Source organism: Staurois parvus, unplaced genomic scaffold (genome assembly GCF_062004578.1).
Source record: "Staurois parvus isolate SC_StPar_1 unplaced genomic scaffold, SC_StPar_1.0 ptg000126l, whole genome shotgun sequence".
Classification (NCBI taxonomy): Eukaryota; Metazoa; Chordata; class Amphibia; order Anura; family Ranidae; genus Staurois; species Staurois parvus.
The window spans coordinates 1,939,923-1,965,241 of record NW_028317922.1 but is presented as its reverse complement, the minus strand read 5'-3'; the positions used below and the strand labels follow the sequence as shown (position 1 = coordinate 1,965,241).

Sequence of the window (25,319 nt, the reverse complement as noted above, 5' to 3'; positions counted from 1 at the left end):
CTGGAAAACCTATCCTGCCTCCACCTAACAATTGAACTTTCAGTTGTTTCATCTGCTCATACTTCACAGTTATTACCTTTTGTACCACTTACACCACCATATGAGATTTTAAGCTCTTATGAGCAGGGCTCTGCTAACCCTCTCGTGTTGTAACTATATTGTCTCCATTTATATTGTAAAGCACTGCTCAACCTGTTGGCACTATATAAATACTGTATAATGATACTATTAATAGCTGATATTCAGGCAAGTGAAAGCATAGTAACTAATTGTACCTAATTGCCTGTACTATTTCATTTATAGTTATGTTAGCCTACTGAAATCTGGATGTTGTGGGCAATTACCTGTTATAATTCTGCACAATATTTCACACAACACAAAGTACTGTCTGAATCTAAGATGACTATGTAATTTAATCTCATTACAGTTGTAGAAAAACTACAACCTTTTAGGTTGCAATAAAAATATTTTGTTGTGCTTTTTTTTTTCCTACTTATTGCCCCATCCGTATAAAAAAATTCAGAAATATTCTTCTGTGTAGATACTTTTTCTTACTAGCATGTCAAAGCTGCCTAGAAAACAAAAAAACTGCAAAGCTTACAGCATTCAACTTTGTCTGAATAGGCAAGAATATAACCCAGAGTGTGGCTGCACTACTGAAGTGGTGATGTGAGCACATTTAAGCACCCAGAATAATATATGAAAATCACAGTTTCACTCATACAGTTGACATGGAGGTAGTCTTTGTCTATACAATTCAATAGTGACCTTGACACCAATTAGCAATCTAATGCAGCCTGCCTGCTTGAAGAGGAGTGAGGGCTCTCAATTGCACGAAAAAGTTAAACACAGAGAAAAGCAGCACAAAAGGGCCAATAATGTAGTAACTCAATAATTCTCTTAATAACAAAAAATAATTAAAAATCACACAAAAACATCAGAGGGATAACCGCATATCAGTAGAACTCAAGAGAATTTGGTGTCCCAATATACTGTGTTATTAAAATCATAATTGAGTTGCTAAATTATTGTCCCTTCTGTGCTGCATGTCATAGCTGAACCTGTCTAAATCACAGAAAAAAAAACTCCACTGAAAACGTAAAAGTGTTTTAGTATGTTTTGTCCAAGCTGTGCTGTCAGTACGCATGATTCTCTGGAGGTGGTTGCAAGATTTACAAGAAAAGCAGATTATCATGTTAATTGGTTTTGTTTAGCGAGCTCCTTATTCTAAAGCTGTTGTAATTATGAAACCATTACATTTGAAATGTATTTTTAGGATTCCGTGCCAACAGAAAATGACAATCAAACTGCTGGGTTTGCAAGATCCATAGACACTTCCAGGCGTTTTGTGAAGAAAACTTTGGTTGTTGGAAACGTCTCAAAGTATGTTTACTGTCATCTGCAGATGGCTTTGTATTTGTTCTTTAAGATGTGAATGTATACTTTATATCCTTACTATTTAAAAAAACGATGTATTTATTGTTTTTTTGCTGTGATTGGTTTGGAGATTTTTTGGTAGACTAGCCTAACTATAGAAAGGTAGAGGTCTCCTCAAAAGCAAGCTGCAAAATCAACAAACGCGTTTGCAGTTGGAGATTCTCATCCCTCACTAGGATAACCCTGTTTTGACCAATCCTCACTCCAAGTTTTATATTGGGTACAGGATTGGATCATTTCATACCAAATACCCTGTTTCCATGTGATTGTCCAATATCTATTCTCCACATTACAAGCTTGTGGCATTAGGGGCTTCATTTTAGATTACTGTGAGACTTTGTCACCTGGCACCTGTGCTTAACCTTGGCATGTTATAGAGCAGTCATGGCATCTCAGGGCAGTAAATGTTCTGGTAGTGTTTAATGCACTAGACATTGCTATATAACATGCCCAGTAATTTTTTTAACATACAGACGTGTTGGGGTGTAATGTTGCTGCTTTGTGTACTAGCATTGGTTTAAATGTAAGAGAATAAAATGCACGCTAGCACTGAACACTACATCCTCCATGTAGTAGACACACATTAGCTCAGCAGGTACAAGCTAATTTTTTTCCTAATTCAGTCTGATTTTTATAAACAGAATATTGACCATGACTTATTTCTATGTCAGCTAAAACACTGTCTTGGTAATGCTTATAATGTGTTATTTTGTGAAAAAGGTTTTCCAAAAAGTAGAAATGCTTAAATATTTACCTATGTAAATTGTATTTACTTGTTTTTTTTCTGATTTAAGGTACATTCCTCCTGACAAACGGGAAGAAAATGATCAGTCTACACATAAGTGGATGGTCTATGTACGTGGATCTAGAAAGGAGCCAAGCATTGATCACTTTGTGAAAAAGGTTTGGTTCTTCCTGCACCCAAGCTACAAGCCTAATGATCTTGTAGAAGTCAGGTGAGCTCCAACATGATTTTTTGCTGTATGCATGCAAGGAAAGTTTGCCTTGGAACAAAATGTACATATGCCTGATAATTTGTTTTGAAAATATTCTGTAGGAACTACAGGCAGTCATATTTTCATTGGTCAACTTATATAGTCTCTAAATAAGGGAACATTTTTGTCTTGCTGGATATTTATAAAATCTTAACAGCAGCTACTCGCCATTTAAAGAAGTCTATGTGTTTTTACTACTAATAAACATAATAAAACCTTGGCAAAATGGACATCATTACTTGAGATTGCTATAATCACTTTTCTTTGTTCATATTTTTATATTTTATTTTTGAGTGACTGATAGAGTTTGCTTTGTTTCTAGAGAGCCTCCTTTCCATTTAACACGCAGAGGATGGGGTGAATTTCCTGTGAGAGTGCAGATCCACTTTAAAGACAGTCAGAACAAGCGGATAGATATCATACATAACTTGAAGGTACAGATATGGCACAATTATTTTGGCTATTGAAATACACCTCCAGTACATATCCTTATCATAATCTTGTTTAAATTCGCTGAAAAAAGGGGGCGTGAAGTACTATGACCCTGGAGCCCAGATTCTCGATTGTGCCCATTTGTTTTGATGCAGACAAAAGACAGATTGTGAGTGAACAAAGGCTAAAAGGCTAACCACCCTGACTTTTACAAAATGGCTGATGGATTCCCTGTTGGCAAGTTACAACATGTTCATATTGAAGTATTGTACACTTTAAGGGGAATGCGCTGGGTCTTGAGAGAGGCTACTATGTGAAATAGAGTGGATAGTGCACAATACCTTTGCCAGCTAACAAAAGTGCAATAAGATTACCTTTTAAAAAGACTGAATAGGAAGTTGAGGATCAGGGTCTCTCAGTAAATGTAGTTACAACAAAAATAATTTTCTTAAAAGGATTTTCGACATAAAGAGCAGGCCCAAGATCAAGAACGGTTTGTGTAACAGCAAACAGGGTGGAGCTGTGATTACAGATGGGAGATCGAATCCGTTTTGGCTTGCATTTTTAGAGAGGTTCTTTTTAAACCGTATCAAGTATAAAATAAATTTATTATGATGTGCGCTAAATATTTCTTAAAGTTGTTAATACAAATTTTTTTCTGTTGTACATTTGTAGCTGGACAGAACTTACACTGGGTTGCAGACCCTAGGAGCAGAAACGGTAAGCTTTTTTGTTTGCCCTTTTTATACGGAAAGTGGTTGTAAACCCTTTAATATACCCAGTGAAGTGACTGGCCTGAGGTGATGCACAGAGATAAAACTAATCCTCCTATATAAGTTGTACCTGTCTATCTTCAGTCTTCTCTGCATCCGTTCAAAGTGTTACATTTTTAAAGGTTGTCTGGGAGTTCAGGAAAAAAACGGGGTATAGAGCTGAAGTTACACTCTGCAGATCCTAGTGAGGGGAGCTCTGAGAGCTGATTGGGGGGAAGGGACATATTCCCCTCCACACAGCTCACAGGTACAGAGCTGAGGCTTTCAATCTGTTGGAGGTCCCTCCCCTGTCACCATTTTTCTGCTGGCGTCAGGAAAACCTGTTAGAAGTGACTCATGCTGATAGCAGAGGAACAAAGCAGACAGAAATGACACCTAGTGCTCTTAACTGAGACAAGTACACACTCTAGAGCAGGGGTGTCAAACTCGTTCATGGGGGGCAACATTAGCATTATGGTTGCCCTCAAAGGGCAGATTGTATTTGTAAGACTAGATGGCCAGAGCACCCCATCCTCCCTTACATCACAGTGCACACCCCCCCCTTACCTTGTGCTGCTGCCAGGAAGAAGCTGGAGGCAGAGCTGTGAAGCAGAGCTGTGAAGCAGAAAGTGCAGGGTCTGGAGGAGGACCAAAGGAGGGCTGGAGTCAACAGCTGAAGTCTTCAGGGGAGTTGGAAACAAGGGGCTGCTACACCTGCAAGTCCAGGTAGAGTGGTATAGAACGTATGACATATTTTTTTCGGTGCATGTACCCATAGGGGGAGGGGTCTCCTCCCTCTCTTCCCCTTCCCTGTGTCCCTGGCCTTCTCTCTACGAGTGTCCGCATCCTCTTCCCTCCCCCTTCTATATCCTTCCCTCAATACTGGGCCCCCGGTTTTGGTGGGCTCCTCTCCACCCTTTTTTCTTTTGGGCGGGGTGTGGAAGCTGTCTGTGCATCACATTTTCTTAGGACTGTTTACTCCACGTGTGATATCTCCCAATTGATATCCACTTTTTGGTGGTTTATCCATAGGTATTCTTTAGGGTACATAGTGATTTGACGTTTAAACATTTAAGGTGGAAGTGGAATATTGTTTCCCTGAAGTCTTATGGGGAATCCAATATGATCCCTTGGGGACTTAGGGAAAGAATTACACCAGCAGAACATCTACATAATGAGCTGTTCTTTAAAAAATGGCAATTACACATGGTATACATATAATGCAAATGATAATTGAAGAAGAGAAAATACAATTAAAGGAAATAGAAGAACAGTTTACGAAAGTATAAAAGATTTTGAGGGATATAAAGACTTAGATGAATTCATTAAACTAAACAAAAAGTTGAAAAAAGAAATAGCTTGGGTTCTAAAAAGAACACAAAATGAGGAAGCATAAAAAAATCCAACGCGACTTGATGGACTTTGAATATGAACAAATATTGGATGTACAGGGAAGAAGGGGTAGGAGTAGATCCAGGAGTAGACCTAGATTATGGAATAAGGATGGAACAGCTCCAGATCAGGAAGCAGCCAAAACAGTATCTTTTTTAGGGACCCCAGGAGAAAAAGGAAAAGAGGAAAAAGGAGGCGGAGGAGATACACAAAACATTCGGGGTCATATGGAACAACTAACACATACAGCCAACAGAACAGAGAAGAATATGGTGACTCAGAGTACCAAAAAGCAAAAGCAAAGACATGCCAAATAGAAATAGCAAAAAGAGGTACGTCCCTGAATATAATCAACCTCACTGAAAAAGAGCATACATCACTTCTACAAAAGGGTTTAGGCTTTTCACCTAGCTGTCCTGGGGACCAGTTCGAAATCTATAAATATTTATGTCTCTTTTTTAGCAGCGTCAGCTTTAAGCTTATGTATATGCATAAGGAGGTACAGGACAGTGGAGAAACCACTGACATTGAATTTAAGGATATCGATGAGCTTGAGTATATACAGGGCAATACCTGGTTGGATTCAAATATATTGGATCCACCACCACCATCCGGCTTGTCAAATAAGTCCAAGACTTTTGCGAGTATAACCAACAATAGATACCTCCAGACAGTTTTGGAGGCAGCAACTAGAGATATTAGGGAGATGAACTGGGACTATTTCTTGAGGTCATGATTAAGCCTAGTGACAAGCGTGGGAATGTGATTGGGAAGGAAGACAAATATGTTGTTGAAGTCTACAGACAATTAAATAATGAATCGTGTTATGAGAGATGTGTCAACAGTCCATTTCCCGTCCTTGTCATCAAAATCAATTACAAGCTGTAGAGAGCCTTTGAAGTAGGACTAATAGGGAAGAAAGAGCGGGATTATCTGCATATAGAGGAATATAATATTCCCACCTTCTATGTGACCCCTAAGGTCCATAAAAATCTAACTCGACCACCTGGGAGACCTATTGTCTTAGTGGTAGGTGGGGACCTACAGAACGTTTGGGGCAATATGTAAACAGAAGAATTAGGCATTTAGTAGAAGCATTACCATAATTTGTCCTAGATACGAGGCATCTCTTGAGTATATTGGCAGATTTGAAGGTACCAGCAGACTGCTTACTGGTGGGGGTGGATGTGGAATCGTTATACACGTCCATTCCCCCATTGGACAGGAATTCAGGCAATCTCAGATTGGCTTGAACTTAAGCATCCATTGTTGGGGCCCACATAATGAATTTCTGGTAGAATTATTAGACATTATTCTTCATAATAATTTTTTTTGTTTGACGGAAAATTTTACCGCCAAACTCAGGGAGTCGCGATAGGTGCAGTATGTGCATCCTTATATGCATGTCTGCACCTAGGTTGCTGGGAGAAAAATGTAATATATGCAAACCCCTAGATATTACGACCATGTGGTTATGTGGGTTCGCTATATGGATGATGTTCTGGTAGCTTGGAGAGGGTCAACGGAAGAATTCCATTTGTTTATAGAAGAATTAAATTGTAATGATAAAAATATCTATTTAACATACAAAATGGATCAATGTGAAATGGAATTCCTAGATTTGAAAATAAAAAAGGTGGGAGATAAAATTGAAACTACTACCTTTTCGTAAACCCACAGTGGGTAACACCCTTCTCCACACTACCTGTCACCACCCCTGCTCATTCATTAGAGGGACTCCCCTATGGACAATTCCTCAGGAGTCAGAGAAACTGTTCTAATATATATGACTATCATGTTGAGAGCCAGGAACTAAAGGAGAGGTTCATAGCGAGAGGATATCCCAGGTCGGTACTAGAAGGTAGAGTGCAAGCACTAAAACAAGATAGGACACAGCTACTACAAAATAACAAACCTAAAAAGAAACAACAACAGGATAAAGTTGGGTTGGTTACTGGATATGGAACACATTGGAATCAATTAAAATCTGTATTAAATAAACACTGGCACATTCTTACATTAGATAACAGATTATTGGACAAAATAGGGAAAAGGCCCTGGATTCTAGCAAAAAAGGCCCCCACTATAGGTGACACATTGGTCCGTAGTGAATATAGAAGGAGTAGAAATGAACCTATGTATATACAACCACCCACAAAAGGCATGTTTCCATGTGGACACTGTTCCATATGTAGACATGTCGATAAGATTGGGGAATTCCATGACTCTACAGGTATGAGAACATATTCCAATAACTCCTTCCTTAATTTTTCATCGTCATGGGTAATATATAGAATAGTATGCCCATGTAATCAGATCTATATTACCAAAACTAATAGAGAACTCAGACGTAAAATAGGTGAACATCTAGCTAGTATTACAAGCAAGGATGATGAGTCTCCAATAACTATTCACTTCGAACAATACCATAACTCATCCTTGAAAGGTATAAAATGTGCAGCCATCTTCCAGTTGTCGTGGTTAGAAAGGAGAGGTGATAAGGATAAGATCCTGTTGCAAAAGGAGGCAAGATGGATCTTTTTATTAAATACAATGAGTCCCTAAGGACTTAATAACGACTTGTCCTTACAGCCTTTCCTTTAAAGAGAGATTATTTGCCTATTAATATTTATGAAATGTTGGTGACTGTGGAATCAGAGATATGAATAAGAAATATTCCTGCGTTCCTATTTGTCCTTGGTGGCTGCATTAAGAGGTGGAACATTAGTGTGATGATGTAGATACAGGGGTGGACTGACCATTTGGAAACTCGGGCACTGCCCGAGGGCCTGGGGTCAGTAGGGGGCCCCATGAGATGCCCCTGGTACCTTTTTTCATAGGCTTTTTTGAGTTTGGAGGACACAGGGGCCCCATGATCCCCTATTGCCCGGGGGCCCCATGAGTTGTCAGTCCGCCCCTGTGTAGATCTGTTACAGCCATCCAATCCATAGCTACCCCTGAAGAAGCCCCGGTCAGTGGGAGGGATGAAACATGTAGGCGGAAGGGATCACTTCCGCCTTCCACATGCGATCCCCTGCTGAGAAGCTGGAGTGCATGCCTGCTCTCCTGACCTGCTGTGAGACTTTTTCAAGTTGTGCTGCCTGAATTTAAGGATACCGTTTATATCCGATTGGATTATATACCCAGCTACCAGCATATAGAACGGATGTTCTCGGGCCTACATGGTGAGACTGTTCCATTTCCCTACTGTATGAATGCTGGACTTATTCTACAGCTTATGGATATACAGAGTCAATCAGCTACCTGGATGTAGGCTGGACCTGTCAATTGCCGCTTATACGTCCTTTTTGGAAAGCTCCAGTGTTGGTGATGAGGACACTAGGAGGATTTGAGCATTGATACTCTATATGGAACTGTGGTATTCTTTGTGAGGCATATCTGTTGCCCTATTGTCTATTGCTTTGCTCCGCTGAGGACATACACCTTGTGGCCCCTACACCACTAGCCGGATATACCTTGGTTCTTATTGGATTTCAGCATACATCACAGCAGGGTCTTTCAGGGAGAGTCTACACCTGCACAGGAAGGGGGACTTGGAGACTAGTGGGGGGCTGGCCCTAATCACCCTTGTTTTTTAATTAATATGAGGGGGAGAGTTTGGGGTGTATTGGGAGGGAGGGGTAGGGTAGTTTGGGTGGGACTCCTGTGGGGTCGGTACAGGGTGGGGGGGTTGGCTGGGTGGGACTGAGGGGAAATGGGGATGGGATGTATGGGATATATGCACTGAATAAATGACATGTTTTTATTGTTAAGTCTGCAATAAATATTTACCACTTATAAGCTTTTGAGGTGCTTTATCCTTTTGTGGGGGGGAGGGGTTTGCATTTACTATTGGTTGGATGCACCTCCCCCTCATTATTATTATTATTACAATTGGGGTTTTGACATAAGCGGATACCACTCCCAGGACAGGCTGTTGGGCCATAGGGGGTTTTTGTTTAGGGTGCTGCGGCTGCACAGAGACCTCCAGGATCTGTAGGAGGAGTTCTGTCCTCTCTGCTGTCAGTTGCTGAGACCAAGGGTGGGGGGTTGCATGAGCTTCTCTGTGGCTGCATGAAGAAGAGCATGATCTGGCAGAAGGAGATCTGTCCTCCTCACTTTTGTTGACTGCTGAGACAAGGTGGAGACAAGGGAGTGCCACAGCTGCAGGAGAGGTCTGAGGGCCACATGAAATGGCCTGGAGGGCCGGATTTGGCTCTTTTGCCTTGTGTTTGACACCTGTGCTATAAAGGAATATGCTTTGTTCATATTTCATGTCTGAGGTTTACAACCACTTTTAAACCCTACTGAAGTACAGGCTGTGTAACAAGTAAAGAATATAGGTTTTGTTTATTTATGTTACTTGGCCGTGATGGAAGCTGTTAGGCGCTGCTCTGCACCTGAAGCCAGCTGAAGAGCTGAAATGCTGCTTTTGAATATAGTGTGTCAGTCTGGGTCCTCAGCGGTCCCATGCACCCAGTTCATAGTCTCCAATCAACAGCACTGCTCAGGGAGCAAAAGTATTCTTGATCAGACACTGTGTAGTTATTGTATCTGATTGCTGTAGATCTAGACCACAGAACTCTATGTGGCAACAGTGGTCCAACTCTCCATTTTTCTGCATGCTCAAGGAAGCTTCTTACAGTTTTAATCACAAACACAGAATTTCATTTTTCTAAAGGGTAATGGGTAGTATATTTTACGGTGATGGTGTGTGAGTTTTGAACATGTTTGTGGACCTGTTCAACTAACAGTAATTGGTTTGCCCATAATTTCTACCTCCTCTATGGCAGCTCAAACCGAGGGATAGCTTCTACTGCCCCTTTTATCTGGGAGGCAGACCAGTGATTATTAACTCTGAGGGGAAATAAAAGGGTAAAGGAGTGTGTGTTTGTGCTACTAGGTTCCAGGTGCTCAGGGATGAATACAATAGAATGTTTCTTTCTTAGAATAAAGACATTAATAAAGGAGGTTTTGTGTCTAAGTTAAAAGTTAACACAAGTTAGTTGTAGCAGGTATGGTGAGATTAACACTTGTCAGCCCCCCCCCCCCCCAATATGGCTGAATCTGGATTTCTAACGGTTTCTAATACCCCTTAATGTCTGCTATAATCTGCAGGTTGTTGAAGTTGAGCTTCTAAGACATTCCCTTGGCGAAGATTATCTGTATTCACAATCTTCCAATGAAACTACTCAGTCTGATGGGAGCACTCCAGGACCTGTTATAGTTAAAACATCTTCTCCTAACAAAGGGAGCCATGAATTGGCTGAAAAAGGTAACTGTTTTATTCATTTTCTTTTAATGTTTCCCGTAAAGCCTGAGAGAGAAATACAAAGCTTCCAATAGGAATGTGAGAAGGCACTCAGTCTCTTTATTCACCATTAAATTAAAATTCAGTAAATAACTAACATTGCCCCATGTCTACAGCATAATGAAACAACAAAGTTGAGAATGATCTAGTGACCTTTGTTACAAATAGTGTGTTTCCGGTTCTACTCTGCTACTTGTTGTTTAGAGCTAAGAAAAGATTGGACACAGGTGCTCTGTGAACAATAGTATGTGGGTTCAAAGGTCCCTAACCAAAACTTGAAAAGTGCTTTCCAGACAGGATAGCCAAACTGTACAGTCCTTTAGCCACGTTGTCCTCATGGCTGCTGACAATGCTTTAAAATCCACCCCAGCCAAATCTTTTTGTAATAGCCTCTGTTAACGTTCTGTTACAGTCTATATCTCTAATTGGGACTTCATTTCTTGCATTGGCATTACAGGGACATTAAGTGAGGGAAAATCTCCCCAATGAGGTCAGCGGCAGAAATAAAGAGCATGCCAGAAATTGTAACACTTCCCCATTCTATCCAAAATCTAATAAAAATAGTTAGCATTATACTGGACACTCCAACTCCATAGAAATTGTATGTATTTTAGATAAACCAGCATACACCAAAACATAATAATTTACTTATGCTTAGGGGTAAAAAGGCCCCTGAATAACTGCCATATTAGACTTCACTTCACTCTACTGTTCTGTCTGCTATTACTGTCTGATTCTATGCATTTGTCCTATTTGGAGAGAGATGCAGCTAGAGCTGCAGGATGAAGACAATGATAGGGCATGGCTACAATTCTCTTCAGTTCTGCAGCCCTTGAGCTGCTATTATCATCTAAATGAAATCATTAAAGTGGACCTTGAATCAAAATGCAAGGTCTGATTTTTAAAAGATCCCCCCCCCCCTCTCCCCATCTTAAAATGCAGCATCACATATTTTGAAAAAACACCTCTGGGGAAAAAAAAAAAACTGAAGAAAAGTTAAATAATATATTTACCTTTCACCAGTTTCAACCCGCAGTGCACAGGTGAGGATTAAGTTACAGCCCTTCTAGTAGTTCTTCGGTGAGATACTCGATGTTCTTAGGATCACCAGAAGTACCTTAAAGTGGTTCTAAAGGCTTAAAGCTTTTCACCTTCATGCATTGTATGCATGAAGATAAAAAAAACCTTCATCGTACAGCACCTCCCCCAGCCCCCACCCCAATACTGACCTGAGCCTGAACTCGGTCCAGTGATGTGCACAGGAGACTCGACTTTCCCAAGTCTCTCCCCCCTCATTGGCTGAGACACAGCAGCCGGAGCCGTTGACCCGCTTCTGTCAATCTCAGCCTGTAAGCTGGGGGCAGGGCCGAGTCCGCCTGTGCTGTGAATTATGAACGCAGGGAACGGGGCTCGGGGACGAGCATGTACCAGTGCCCCCATAGCAGGTGGCTTGCTATGGTGGCATTCCTCACGAGGTAGGACCCGGAATCACCAGTGGGGGACCCGAGAAGAGAAGTTTCGGGACTGCTCTGTGCAAATCCGCTGCACAAAGCAGGTAATTATGACATGTTTGTTAAAAAAAAAAGAAACACAAAACACGGGTTTAGTATCACTTTAATGTCACTCTCTCCAGTGTAAGGTACGTATATTTTTTTATAAAAAATTTTTGAAGCAGATGCTGTAGCTGTCACATCTGGGTGCCCATGTAGCTCTAACTTCTGGACCACCTGAGAAGTCGAGAAACCTGAGGTGGACTATTATACAAATATATTCTTTACCTAGGAACTTGGGATTGACCAACCCTTCCTGTTAATGTGTGATGATCAGCAACACTGAACAGTAGTGAGCAGCAAAGCAAAATCTGACATCCTAAGTGAGGGTGTTTGTGTAACAGAGTGCTCCAGTTTTGGGGACTCCTGGGGCACTGTCAAAAGTTCAGTTGTACCATAGCAGTACAAGGCAGTTGAGTGCTTGCAGCAACATTCCCCTGCATATATTTAAAGCAATAATGAGTAATATCCCATCAAGAATTTAATGGGTTTTTTTTGGGCCCGTTTGTTTCCCATTTGGGAGATTTTCCTTCATTTTTCTCCAAATAAGGGAAATCTTGTCTTACACAATTTGTCACTGGAACAGGTCCTCGTTGGATTTTCCCTCTCTGTCTGTTCCAGTGAGAAATCAAAGAGTAAGTGCTCTCCTCACCTAACAGATCAAACTTTTCCCCTCCACAGATGCAGATTTACCAAGATACAAAACTTTTGCTAATGATGAATGTCAGCACAAACTATTGTGTGTGCTGACATCCAGCACCACAAATCATCTCTCCCCAGCCACACCATACGCTGTAGAGCCCTGTAGACTGGGAGATGCAGGAGGATGAGCCCCTTAGACTTCTTTGGCACTGGATGTCAAAAAACACAGGAGTGCATGGATGTTGGATCTCCGTAACTCTGCATCTGTGGAGGGGGCGAGAGGGCTCTGTTGGCTCAGGGGAGGAGGGCAAAAAAATATATGTGTACTTTGTGTCTAAGTACACTTATTCTTTAAAATGTCAGATTTTCCTTCTCTTTGAAAGGGTGACTCTTCCTAGCAAGGACACAGTGCAGTAAAACCTGACAGAGGCTCTATCCCCTCACCTTTTTGTTTCCAAGATGGAGCGAAAATTGGCTTTAGATAAACTCTATCTTTGGGCTATGTACAGTATGCCTTATAATCTAAGAAGCCAAGGCGCATCAGAAATTTATTTCTAGAGTCTAATTTGGAGGAATCACATCAGCCATCTTTGCAAATAATTTCTGGGTGCTTCAAACCCTGGTGCCCAACTGGGAGCCCAAGGGCCACATGCAGCCCTTTGGTACTTGTTGTACAGCCCTTTTACAATCTAGATAGTTGGAGCATTAGTTTGCAATAATGTTGTGATAGCAGTGTTCAGTCCCCAGTCACCTGTCTTTGACTGTCTCCTGTAGAGAGGTCTTCAATATCCAAAAGCACTAACATTTCTGCAGTCTCTGACCATCGGCTTTTGCATGTTTCTGACAGTCTTCTGTAACATTACGAATACTGAATATTACGTGCATTCCTTTGGTGTTTTCAGGCCCCACAGTTGAGACCCACATACCTCATAAGTTGACAGCTGTTGCCTTATTGTAACCACTTCTTTTGTCTAACCTGCCCACTACAAGTGTTTTGTATATGCGGCAAAATGTAGTTATTTAACTATTGTGTACTTATTTTGTTTGCAAGTTTGAAATTTGAGGATTCATTTTGTATGAATGTGACATTGTATTATTAATGGCGCACATTTTTTTTTTCATTAAAACAAGGTTTTAGCATGACTTCAGAGCCCACATTGTACACTCAGACCTCAGCACTTGAGCGCACACCAACAAAAATGACTCAGAGGTTTACTATTGGAGCTCATGGCAGCACTGCTTTCCAGCCTATCACTGCCAGCTGCAAGATTGTCCCTCAAGGACAGGCAACAAGCTTGGCTGAGTCCCCTGGGAAATCTTTCCAGCCAATCACAATGAGCTGCAAAATTGTGTCTGGTATGGTCTCTTTCCAAATTTTGTTTGTTGCATCATCAGCTATAGTGAAAGATATATTAACAGCTAAGGTTCCCACACCAGTCACACTGTGCCTGCCTGTGTCTTAACTCTCCTGTGCAGCTTTAATTGAACTCCAGCAGCATGTGTGAATTGTTCCACCATTCATGCATTTGTTCTCTTTTTGGTTGTCAGTACTCATGGATGCTCAGCCTAGTGCAAAACACAGCTTGAACTCTGCAACATTGTACCCATGTCTATTGACTCGTGGACAACATGCTCAATTCACAAAGCTGTCTTTATTTGGCATTTATGTTCTTGATAATTGTGCCTTAGATTGGCCATTTTGGTCAATTCACAAAAGTTTTCCCTGCTCTGTAACTAGCAGTGTTATACGACTGCTAGTCTTGTTACAATCTTGTCAAGGTTATTTTAATAGTCATTGTAATAGAATTGATGCAGAAATGCACAGGATATCTCTCCCTAACACAACACTAACTTGAAGCTGGTGAGAAGTATGAGTTTCAGTAGTTGTCCATTGATGGGAGTGGGAAAAAGGAATGTTTGAACATTTAAGCTCAGTTCACTAAGATGGATGAGCTATTTTAACACAACTACAATTAAGGACCAGTAAAGTAAAAACCGCTGAAAGTGTTTTGAGATCATTAAAATTATTAAATCACCACTACTCATAGAGCAAGGTAAATAAAGCATGTTTTATAATTTTTTAATTGAGATCCTCAAGATTCAAACTGAATAAGGTCCAATATTGCTAACAACCAAACAAGAGATGCTGCCCACCTGGCCTTATATTTACTCTCAGCCCTGATCCAATGATCATCAATGATGTGCTCCGCTTTGGAGCCTTTCCTCCTAAAGTGCATATGTGAACTACGGCCCTTTACATTGCTATGGGAAAGCCAGATGAGTGACTGCTTGGGGGTGCCATGAGTATGGCTTTCCCATAAAAATGAATGGGCCTATGGTGCACTTGCTTGGTAAGTTGCGACTATATTTTAGGGGAAAGGGGGAGCCGCACCGCACAGCGAAGACCCCTGGATCAAATGGGTTTTAAAACAATCTAGTTAATTTGGCACATTCCTGTAGAAACTAACTATTGCATACTTTGTAATATATTTGCTTATTTTTAGAAGAAAATTGTCATGAGATAAACAAAGGAGTGGCATTGCAATACCTCCTCCATCTACATAGACTTATAACAGACTTTGTAGCATAAGCCTTTACATACTGCTCCCATCATTCTAAGCACAGGAGTGTTCTGTCACAGGGAGGTCAGAATGACCGGCTCATAATGAGTGGTTCCAATTTACAACTATTCCTAAATGGCTCTTATCAATAGCTGATTTTTTCCTTTGGTGCATCATCTTGCTTAAACTTTTGTTTGCGCTTTAAATTTAAAGCTCTTTGTGCTCCCTGTTGTTAATGTTACTGTAGCAATCCTACCTTTTTTTCTCTCCTGCTTTTTGTGCTGTTGACAAGTTTCCTATTCACTGAACAACTTTGTTGCTATTTTGAAGCCTCTATAGCAAGTGTAAAAGCTATTGCTTTCTGTTTATTGCTTCTATGCTAGGTTTTCTTATAAATGTTACCATATATGTAATTTTATAGTAAAATCCTCTTGTAGATCAATGCTAAATTCTCTAACGAACAACTTGAGCTGTGTATGTAAGTGAGATATTCTGAATGAAAGACTGAAGCAGTTGAATGCACTTTGTGGGCGAGTTGTGGCCTGATGTGTCTGTCGGGTTTCAGGTAGTCAGTGTTTTAAATAAAAGGTGGCGCTGTACTTTTCTGTGTATTTGCTTGTAGAATGAAGACTTTTTTCTTTCATTAAGGAGAAACATTTCACCAAAACAGTTGAGTTTTAATAAAATTTTTATTTCACATTTCAAGGTAGTCCAACAGGCAAGCATTCAAGTATATCACAGGCTGGAACCCGTTCTCCCTTGCCAAAGATTCATGGGAGCAATTTTGTTAATCAGAATATCAAGGTAAAAATGTATATGCATAGTATAATTTCTTTTCCTAAAAGAAAAAAGTAGTTGACTATATCATACATGTGTGAATAAGACCTTTTTAAAGATAATGCTTTATTTTCCTTTCTTTTTAGTCAGGTTAACCACTTGCCCTCCAGAGGACTTACCCCCCTTCCTGACCAGGCCATTTCTTGCATTACGACACTGCGTTACTTTAACTGACAATTGCGTGGTCATGCAATGCTTCACCCAAATTAAATTTTTATCCTTTTTTCCCCACGACTAGATCTTTCTTTCAGTCGTATTTGATCATCTGTGCATTTTTTATTTTTTGTGCTATAGAAAAAAAAAATTTAATTTTGCGAAAATTTAAATTTTGACTTTTTGCTATTAAACATGTCCAGTAAAAAAATCTAATTTCAACATAAATTTAGGCCAAAATGTATTCTGCTACATGTCTTTGCTAAAAAAAATCCCAATACAAGTAAAATAATTGGTTTAGGTGAAAGTTGTAGCGTTTACAAATAGCGGTATGTATACTAGGATTTGTTTTTTATTGTTACTAGTAATGGCGGTGATCAGCGACTTATAGCGGGCCTGCTGCGGGCATTCTGACACTGGGGGGGAACTGACTTGGTGTCACTGACATCCCCAGTGACACCAATACAGTGATCAGTGCTAATAAAAAGCACTGACACTGTACTAATGGCACTGGGCAGGAAGGGGTTAACGTGGGGCGATCAAAGGGTTAACTGTGTGTGGTGTGTATTTTACTATGGGGCTTTGTTGGTGCTTTCCACACTGTAAGCATGCTGCTTTGCAAGGCTCTGCTATGCAGAGCCTTTCAAAGCAGTGTGCAGGAGCTGACGGGAGAGAACTGTATTATTTACATGCAGTTCTCTTTCTCTGTCGGAAATGCTCCTAGATCACCGGGTGCCGGCGAGTAATCACCGGTCGGGACCCGGTGATTGACAGCCAAGGCCGTGAATAGCGGCGCGGGTAGGGCACGCACACGCCCTCTACCGGGAAATGCAAAATCATGTATGTATATATACGTGATTTTGCGCACACCTGCTGCCCTGTAGCAGTGTATCTGCTATAGGGCAGCGGAAAGCGGTTAATATTCATCCTACACAGGGATGATAGATATAGAGATGCACTATATTGCCAAACGTATTGGGACACCTCTCCAAATCATTGGATTCAGGTGATCCAATCACCTCCATGGCCACAGGTGTATAAAATCAAGCACCTAGGCATGCAGACTATTTCTACAAACATTTTTGAAAGAATGGGTCACTCTCAGGAGCTCAGTGAATTCAAGCGTGGTACCATGATAGGTTGCCACTTTTGCAATAGGTCCATCCATGAAATTTCCTTGCTACTAAATATTCCACAGTCAACTGTTAGTGGTATTATAACAAAGTGGAAGCAACTGGGAACAACAGCAACTCAGCCACAAAGTGGTAGGCCACGTAAAATGATAGAGCAGGGTCAGTGCATGCAGAAGTGCACAGTGTGCAGAAGTCATCAACTGTCTGCAGAGTCTTTAGCTAAAGACCTCCAAACTTCATGTGGCCTTCAAATTAGCAAAACAGTGTGTAGAAACCTTTATGGAATGGGGTTCCATGGCTGAGCAGCTGCATCCAAGTCTTACATCACCAAGTGCAATGCAAAGCGTCAGATGCAGTGGTGTAAAGCACGCCGCCACTGGACTCTATAGCAGTGGAGACATGTTCTCTGGAGTGACAAATCGCGCTTCTCTGTCTGGCAATCTGATGGATGTGTCTGGGTTTGGCAGTTGCCAGAAGAATGGTACTTGCCTGACTGCATTGTGCCGAGTGTAAAGTTTGGTGAAGGGGGGATTATGGTGTGGGGTTGTTTTTCAGGGGTTGGCCACTTAGTTCCAGTGAAGGGAACTCTTAAGTCGTCAGCATGCCAAGACATTTTGGACAATTTCATGCTCCCAACGTTGTGGGAACAGTTTGGAGATGGTCCCTTCCTGTTCCATCATGACTGATAGAACACCTTTGGGATGAATTAGAGCAGAGACTGCGAGCCAGGCCTTCTCGTCTGATATCAGTGCCTGACCTCACAAATGCGCTTCTGGTAGAATTGTCAAACATTCCCATATAGACACTCCTAAACTTTGTAGATAGCCTTCCCAGAAGAGTTGAAGCTGTTATGGGCCAACTCAATTTTGAACCCTACGGACTAGGACTTGGATGCCATTAAAGTTCATGTGCGTGTAAAGGCAGGCATCCCTATACTCTTGGCAATATAGTGTATATGTATTATAAGTGAAGCTTTGGACTCATTTTTTCACCACCTTTGCTAATTCTTTGACCAATGTGCCATAAATATTCAATGTACTATTCAGGACACACATAGTTGAATAATCAGAGAAGGGAGACTCCCCCTGCTCATGCAGCTCATCATAAGTTTGTTAGATACAGTAACTTAGAAAGTAAGTAGCAAATGCTTAGTTTACTGTGCAAATACTGTGTAATAGAAGTGCCCTGTATTAAATGATCTTTGGTAACATTTTTAATACAAGGAATGAAAAATAAAATGTTTATTATAAAATAGAAACTTGACTGAACACCAAAGCTTCCCTTTCCCAAAACACATCCACGGTGCTTTTGGTAAAAAGGAACATATATATGTGGGCTGCCATTTGTTTTTGGGTTGCCCTAAATGGGTGTTTATTTTCTGCATCATGTTGTGAAGCATCTTTGAAGGATCTGCAACTCCTTGTTTGGATTTTGAAATGGATTTTGAAGGGCAGCAGGGTTCACGGTGTTTAATATACTTGGCTTCAATTTCTATATTCAAGCAATGGACATCCAACTTAATAAAAGTTTCATAAAAGCATCTCAGCTGCTCATTGGCAAACCAATTTTTGCTGAAATCATATTATATGGAAGTCTGATGCCTGTTTCCTATTTTCACCTTATTAGTTTGTTAAATAAACGCCTCGCCAATTGTACCACAAAAATCCACAGGTGACCTGGCATTAGGTTTGGGGTATTCTCCTACTTTTACTGCTGATTGTAAGCATTACCTTAATTGTCTGAATAGTCAAATTGACTGTATAGACTTGTGCTAATTTAGAGTATTTAAGCTTTTGGACAAATAAGTATACATGCTTTCATCTGTATGTGTGAGTCCCCAAGGTGTTAGATATTCTTCTTTGTTGCCTTGTTAACTTGGTCTCCTAAACATGTATGGTGAAGTTCCATATATTTCCTATAGCACTGTGTGGGGCTTGTAGCAAGAGCATGGTTGACATTGGCAAGAGTAGTTCGTGTTATTCCATGACAACTGTTTTTTCCCTGTACGTATTTAGTCTAATGTCTGGTACACACTATAGGGTTCTTTTATCGTTCAACCCAGCATGCTGAACAAAAATCGCTGACAGATCGCTGTAATAACACAAGCAATGTTAGTACAGCAGTCTCCCCCGCTGAGCTATTGTGTTCTGACAGGGGGACCACCCCCCATCTGAGCACACAGGTCAGCGCTCGCAGCCATTGGCTGCGAGCGCTGATCAGATGCGATCAGATGCTGGTTTTCCCATAAGCACGGTCGACAGACGCTGGTCATGAGATCGGCTTCTGTCAGACAAGCTGCTGTACACACGGGCCAACAGTTGACTGGTTTCTACTCTAACAGCTGATTTCAGCCAATATTTTAATATGTGTGTACCCGGTATAAGACGCCAATTGATCCATGTAGGTATGGTAAGGTCTTGTAATCTTGTCCTGTTGTAAATGCCTTATTACCAATTTTTGCCTTAGATTTTTCCACAGGAAAAATTGCTTCCAGTAGTTTTTGCCTATTTATGAAGTTGGGCAGTTTCCACACACTGGGCAGTCCCAGGGATATCTATTTGGTAATATTTTTTTCTACTTTATCAAAACATTCTGCCATTCTTATGCAGGTTATTTATGCCATTGAAATCCATTGTTTTTAATGGAGGTAAACTGAAGAAAATGTTTCTTAAAGTGATAACTTTTTCACTTCACTACAGCATAGCCATTCTATTTAATTTTAGTTAATGTCGGGGTATATAAATAGTCTTATGTCTTGTATTATGTATATATATTTTTTTTGTAGCAGGAGGAAACTCTGTTTGCTGCAATGCCTCCACTTTGTCCTATTGGAAGCCACTCAAAATCTCAGAGCCCCAAACCCGTGGCTGGAGGGCTTGGTGCTTTCACAAAGGTATGTTTGTGAAGGTTCCCATTTATCCAGTTCATGGTATACCTAGTTGTTGTAGTTATTCACACCCAGCTGGACTTGAACTGTGACAATTCACAAACCTCTGACTGGTTTTAGTGTCTCCATTGAGAAGTTATGCCTTCTGTATTTGTCCTTGTGGTCATTTGCATTGGGACTGAAAGTGAAGGAAAGGCTAAACTTTTCAGCCAACAACAAAACTGGAAGGGATGGGAAATCTCCCAACAGGGATACATTGGTGACAGCTGTCAAATCATGTGCTGCTTGGTGACTGTAAAAGGATGTATGTGTGTGTTAGTAGAGGAGCCATGTCTGTTACACAAGAAGGAATTGTATACTGTATCATGGGAGCTCTTGTTACCTGGTTTAACCTCTCACACCAGTACACCCACTATGTACCAGGGCAATTTTTACTTTTCCACTAGCCTGTTTATTAGGCAATATCTTTGTCATTACTTATAAAGAGAGGAGCTTCAGTCATATTGTGAAAATTCAAAGTCAGCAGCTACGAAATCTGTAGCTGCTGACTTTATTAAACAGAAGCTCACCTGCCCAAGGTTCCAGTGCTGTGCTCACCTGAACCATTTTCTTCACCAGTCTTCTGTCTGCGGCACTGGAATCTTAACTTTAGGCAGCCAGCCGTGACTGCTTGCCGGCTGCCCACTGCATTCCCGAGCTGTGGTGCGCAATCTGAAGGGTCCTGCAGTCTTCTGGGACCTGTAATGTGTCCCAGAAGACTACAGGCTGGTGGGGGAACCTATGCTCAGATGTCAAAACCAAGTACCTGCTTTCTCTCCCCCCCCCCCCCCTACAAAAAAAGTGGAGGAGTAGGAAGAAGCGCTTTAGTGGATCTTCCTTTTTTGGGTGAAGTTCCGCTTTAAGATAAGAGTAATACCTGTCTTGTTTTTTGGACAAACAAGGCTTTCTTTTGGTGATATTGTTCTGCAAAAATGATTTTATTTTTCATGCAATCCATAGACAAAAAAATAACAAAACTAAAACCACGCACTTTTTTTTTTTCTGCTTGCAGTGTTCGTTTTAAAAAAAATGCTGTTACTTTACATAAAATGTATATGTCATTTTTTAGTTTTGTCCTATATAATTGATGTTAAAATGAGGTTTCTTGTACAAAGCATTCACTAGTTAGGTATAAGTGCTTTTTTTTATGCAACAATAAAAAAATTAAACAAAATAAATAACAATGAACATGTGTAAATATTAATGGTTAGAAAACTAGAAATAAAAAAAAAAAAAGTCAGGACAGTAAATACAGGTATTAAACAGATAGTTAGGGCTGACTAGGGTAAAGTACTGGTTAAATAGTTTAGATATTTTTTAATTGTCAGGTTGCTTTAAAACAGAACTAAATCTAAGAACCACAAAATGAAAATGCTATTTAGTTAATTTTTAATATTCAGAACAAACTCACCCATCCATCCATGTCTCTGTTTTGTTTTTTTTTTTTGGTGAGAAATCACTTTGAAAAACACCCCCCAGCATTTCTAGCTGCAACCAGTAAGGGCAGATGGTTTATGTAGCATTGAATTTCTGGAATCCATCTGCCCTTAGTTCGAGCAGGCAGGAGGGCATGCTTAGTTTATAAAGTCCTCCTCCAGATGGAAAAAAAAAGTCCTTGAAGATCCTGGGATATTTGACATCACTCTGGCCTATGCCAGAAACCAGGAAGCAACGGAAGAAATTTTATTTAAAAAAAAAGTTTAAAACAAACAATTGTAATATATCTTCTTTATTTACTAATGATATCTGTGTAAGGATTAAAAAGAGTTCATGTTGATTGGGAGAGTTTAGTTCCACTTTAACTGGCAACATATGCAGATCAAGTTCTTCCAGTTGATCTGCAGATGAATCAAACCGTATTGTTCCTTTGTATATCTTTTTCTTTTAAACAGTGTTTTTACACATCAACTCCCTGCTATTGTCCTGATGGCTGGAAATTGCCAGCAAGTACAGTGGGTGGAGCTGCAGCATGACATGACAGGGCATACTGTACACGCCCTGTGTGCTCAATTATGGTTTTTTTTACATCTGTATCATGCCTTGTGTCCACAACCGGTTAATTAATCTGGTTATATTGATCACATGGCTGTACTGAAAGGAAAACCCTTTTTGGGTTGCCCCTGAGTTGTTTTAAATTCATGAATGCTAGTTGTTTCACAGTGGTGGGTATAGCCTTCAACAGCAGAATATAATGTTTCATATTAAGGCTCCATGCACACTCGCTTAAAAGAAAAAAAAAACAAAACCGCTGCTTCTAGGAGAGTTTAGCGTTTTGCCTATGGAAGCAACTAATGTTATCCTATGTGTCTATGCACATTAGTTAGTCTAGAGGTGTTTTTTAAGCTCACAGTTTAGAGGCAGAAAAAAAAACCCATGTGTTTTGCATTTTTTTAAAAGTGTTTTTCTGGCAGAAAAAAACGCTAAATGCTCCTAAATGCTAGTATGAAAAAAAATGCTCAAAAGCACTAGAGATTATTTAAGCCAGTGTGCATGGAGCCTAACAAAGACATTTTGGACATTGTAAGAGAGATAACCAACAAGCCTTTTCATATTTAAGCATTTTAATGTCAATTATCTTTTCAATAATCTTCAATATATTTTCATATACCATTCTAACCATTAAAGTGGTTGTAAAGGTTGAAGGTTTTTTACCTTCATGCATTCTTTGCATGAAGGTAAAAAACCTTCTGTGTACAGAACTCCAAGCCCTCCCTAATACCTATCTGAACCCCCCAATATATACCTGGGCCTCATTGCTATTCAGAAATGTGCACAAGAGCCTCTGCTCTCCAGTGACTCTCCCTCATTGGCTGAGAACGCAGCGGGAGCCATTGGATCCCTCAGCTGTTAATTACAGCCAATGATCCAGTGAGAGGGGGATGGGGCCGAGCTGCAGCTGTGGACAACAGCTTGGGAGTGAGCCTGCTCGGGTGCCCCATAGTCAGCTGCTTGCTCTGGGGGAACTATACAGGAATAAGGGGCCAGGAGTGCCAGCGGGGGACCCAAGAAGAGGAGGATCAGGGCTGCTCTGTGCAAAACCATTGCACAGAGCAGGTAAGTTTAACCTGTTTGTTTTTTATGTGTGTGTTTGTTTTTTTTCTTAAATGTTGCCTTTAATAACATTTTAATGTACTATAATCTGATGGCACTGAAAAAAAGATTTAGATGGATTTCTTTTTTTTTTTTATTATCAGGTGATCATAAAACAAGAGCCTGTTGAAACTTCTCAGCAACAGCAAGAAGCTCCTTCAACATCGCAACCATCAGTCCAACAAATTGTAACTGTGAAGGGCAACCAAATGATTGCTGTGTCACCTCAAAAGAATCTTGGCAATCCTGAGGGGGCTAAGGTAACTAAAGCAGTTGTGGTGCCGAACTGTAGCTGTCAGCTGTAGGGAAATTAGGTCCTAGGTGTAAATTCTCTATAAATAAGTGCCGCGCAACATAAAATATGCAATTTATCTCATATGTGCTATCTTCATGATAAATTGCCTGTGCAATTACCCGTATAATTTCTTATAAAGTGCATATAACATCAAAGTGCATACATAAACAATTTGTGACATAAAGATTCCTTATGGCAGCGGCTCTCAACCTGTGGGTCGCAACCCCTTTGGGGGTCGCACAACCCTTTCACAGGGGTCTCCTAAGACCATCGGAAAACACATATTTCCGATGGTCTTAGGAACCGAGACACCGCTCCTCTATCCGTCTCCAGGCGGGTCCGCCCACGTGCAGATACGTCCACATACGAGTACCGGCATGATGACATCATCGAGCCAACCCCATCACATACACTCCGTACAAATACAGGTGTATGTGACAGGGTTGGTGCCATAATGTACTTCTGTGGATCAGTCACACATGTAAAGAGCAGCTGCTGTGCTGAAAGCAGCTGCTGTGCTGAAAGCAGCTACTGTGTAGAAAGCAGCTGCTGTGTTAAAAGCAGCTATTGTGTTGAAAGCAGCAGTATTGGAGGTAAGATATTTACATTCCGATTTATAATAGTAGCAAAATTACAGTTATGAAGTAGCAATGAAAATAATTTTATGGTTGGGGGCCACCTCAACATGAGGAACTGTATTAAGGGGTCACGGCATTAGGAAGGTTGAGAACCACTGACTTATGGCAAAGAAAGTCCTTGTATGACAAATTTATATCAATTCTTCTAAATAAAGTTGCTCAATTCTTGTAGATATTTGTGCACCTTACTACTATGTGCAAACATCCTTCTGTGTTTCTCCTCCATCGACACACGTGTACTCTCACCTCCTTGATTTGACCTAAATATATGTAGGTCAAACAGCACTTTTCCATTTTAACCCGAGTAGGTATAATTCCTTTAATAGCTCCACTCTCCTTCACACTTTCCTCCAGAATGGTCTTCCTATTTATTATCCAACATATCCTCTGAACATGTGGAAAAAAACACCCATCATAGTGCATCACTTATAACAACTAATATTTATTAAAAGATTGAGTGCACTCACATAAAAAGTGTCCAAACTGGGACACTGCAGTTGAAAAGCTTCCGCAAGAAATACTTCATCAGGAGTCACGTGTTGTGATGTAATGTGTAGGGTGGTCCAAAGATGTCAAGCCGCACCACTGGAAGTTTGCGAGCCGCCATTTTGTGAGTCACCGTAGAACACTGAATGTATTTCTTGCAGAAGCTTTTCAACTGCAGTGTCCCTGTTTGGACACTTTTTATGTGAGTGCACTCAATCTTTTATTAAATATTAGTTGTTATAAGTGATACACTATGATGGGCATTTTTTTCCACATGTCCGGAGGATATGTTGGATAATAAATAGGAAGACCATTCTGGAGGAAAGTGTGGAGATATTAAAGGAGTTATACCTACCCGGGTTAAAAAGGAAAAGCGCTGTTTGACCTACATATATTTAGGTCAAATCAAGGAGCTGAGCGTACATATGTGTGTCGGTGGAAGAGAAACACAGAAGGGTGTTTGCACATAGTAGGAAGGTGCACAAATATCTACAAGAATTGAGCAACTTTATTTGGAATAATTGATATAAATTTGTCATATAAGGACTTTTTTTGCCATAAGGGATGTTTATGTCACAAATTGTTTATGTATGCACGTTGATGTTATATGCACTTTATAAGAAGTTATACGGGTAATTGCACAGGCACTTTATCATGAAGATTGCACATATGGGATAAATTGCATATTT

At 40.5% G+C, this 25,319-nt stretch overlaps 1 protein-coding gene across 6 annotated transcripts in view; it reads left to right on the top strand.

Annotated features, from left to right (window-relative positions):
• Positions 1–25,319, top strand: part of YEATS2 (YEATS domain containing 2) — an 87,128-nt gene that overhangs the window by 12,017 nt on the left and 49,792 nt on the right. For 2 of the 6 annotated variants that reach the window (XM_089672336.1, XM_089672337.1), the window contains exons 6-14: positions 1,277–1,383; positions 2,232–2,393; positions 2,755–2,866; positions 3,540–3,584; positions 10,127–10,283; positions 13,643–13,867; positions 15,779–15,876; positions 19,981–20,088; positions 23,316–23,471. In XM_089672336.1, the coding sequence (XP_089528462.1) occupies positions 1,277–1,383; positions 2,232–2,393; positions 2,755–2,866; positions 3,540–3,584; positions 10,127–10,283; positions 13,643–13,867; positions 15,779–15,876; positions 19,981–20,088; positions 23,316–23,471 (1,170 nt within the window). The remainder of the gene's footprint in view (positions 1–1,276; positions 1,384–2,231; positions 2,394–2,754; positions 2,867–3,539; positions 3,585–10,126; positions 10,284–13,642; positions 13,868–15,778; positions 15,877–19,980; positions 20,089–23,315; positions 23,472–25,319) is intronic. The other 4 variants (XM_089672338.1, XM_089672340.1, XM_089672339.1 and 1 more) reach the window with 4 other exon arrangements.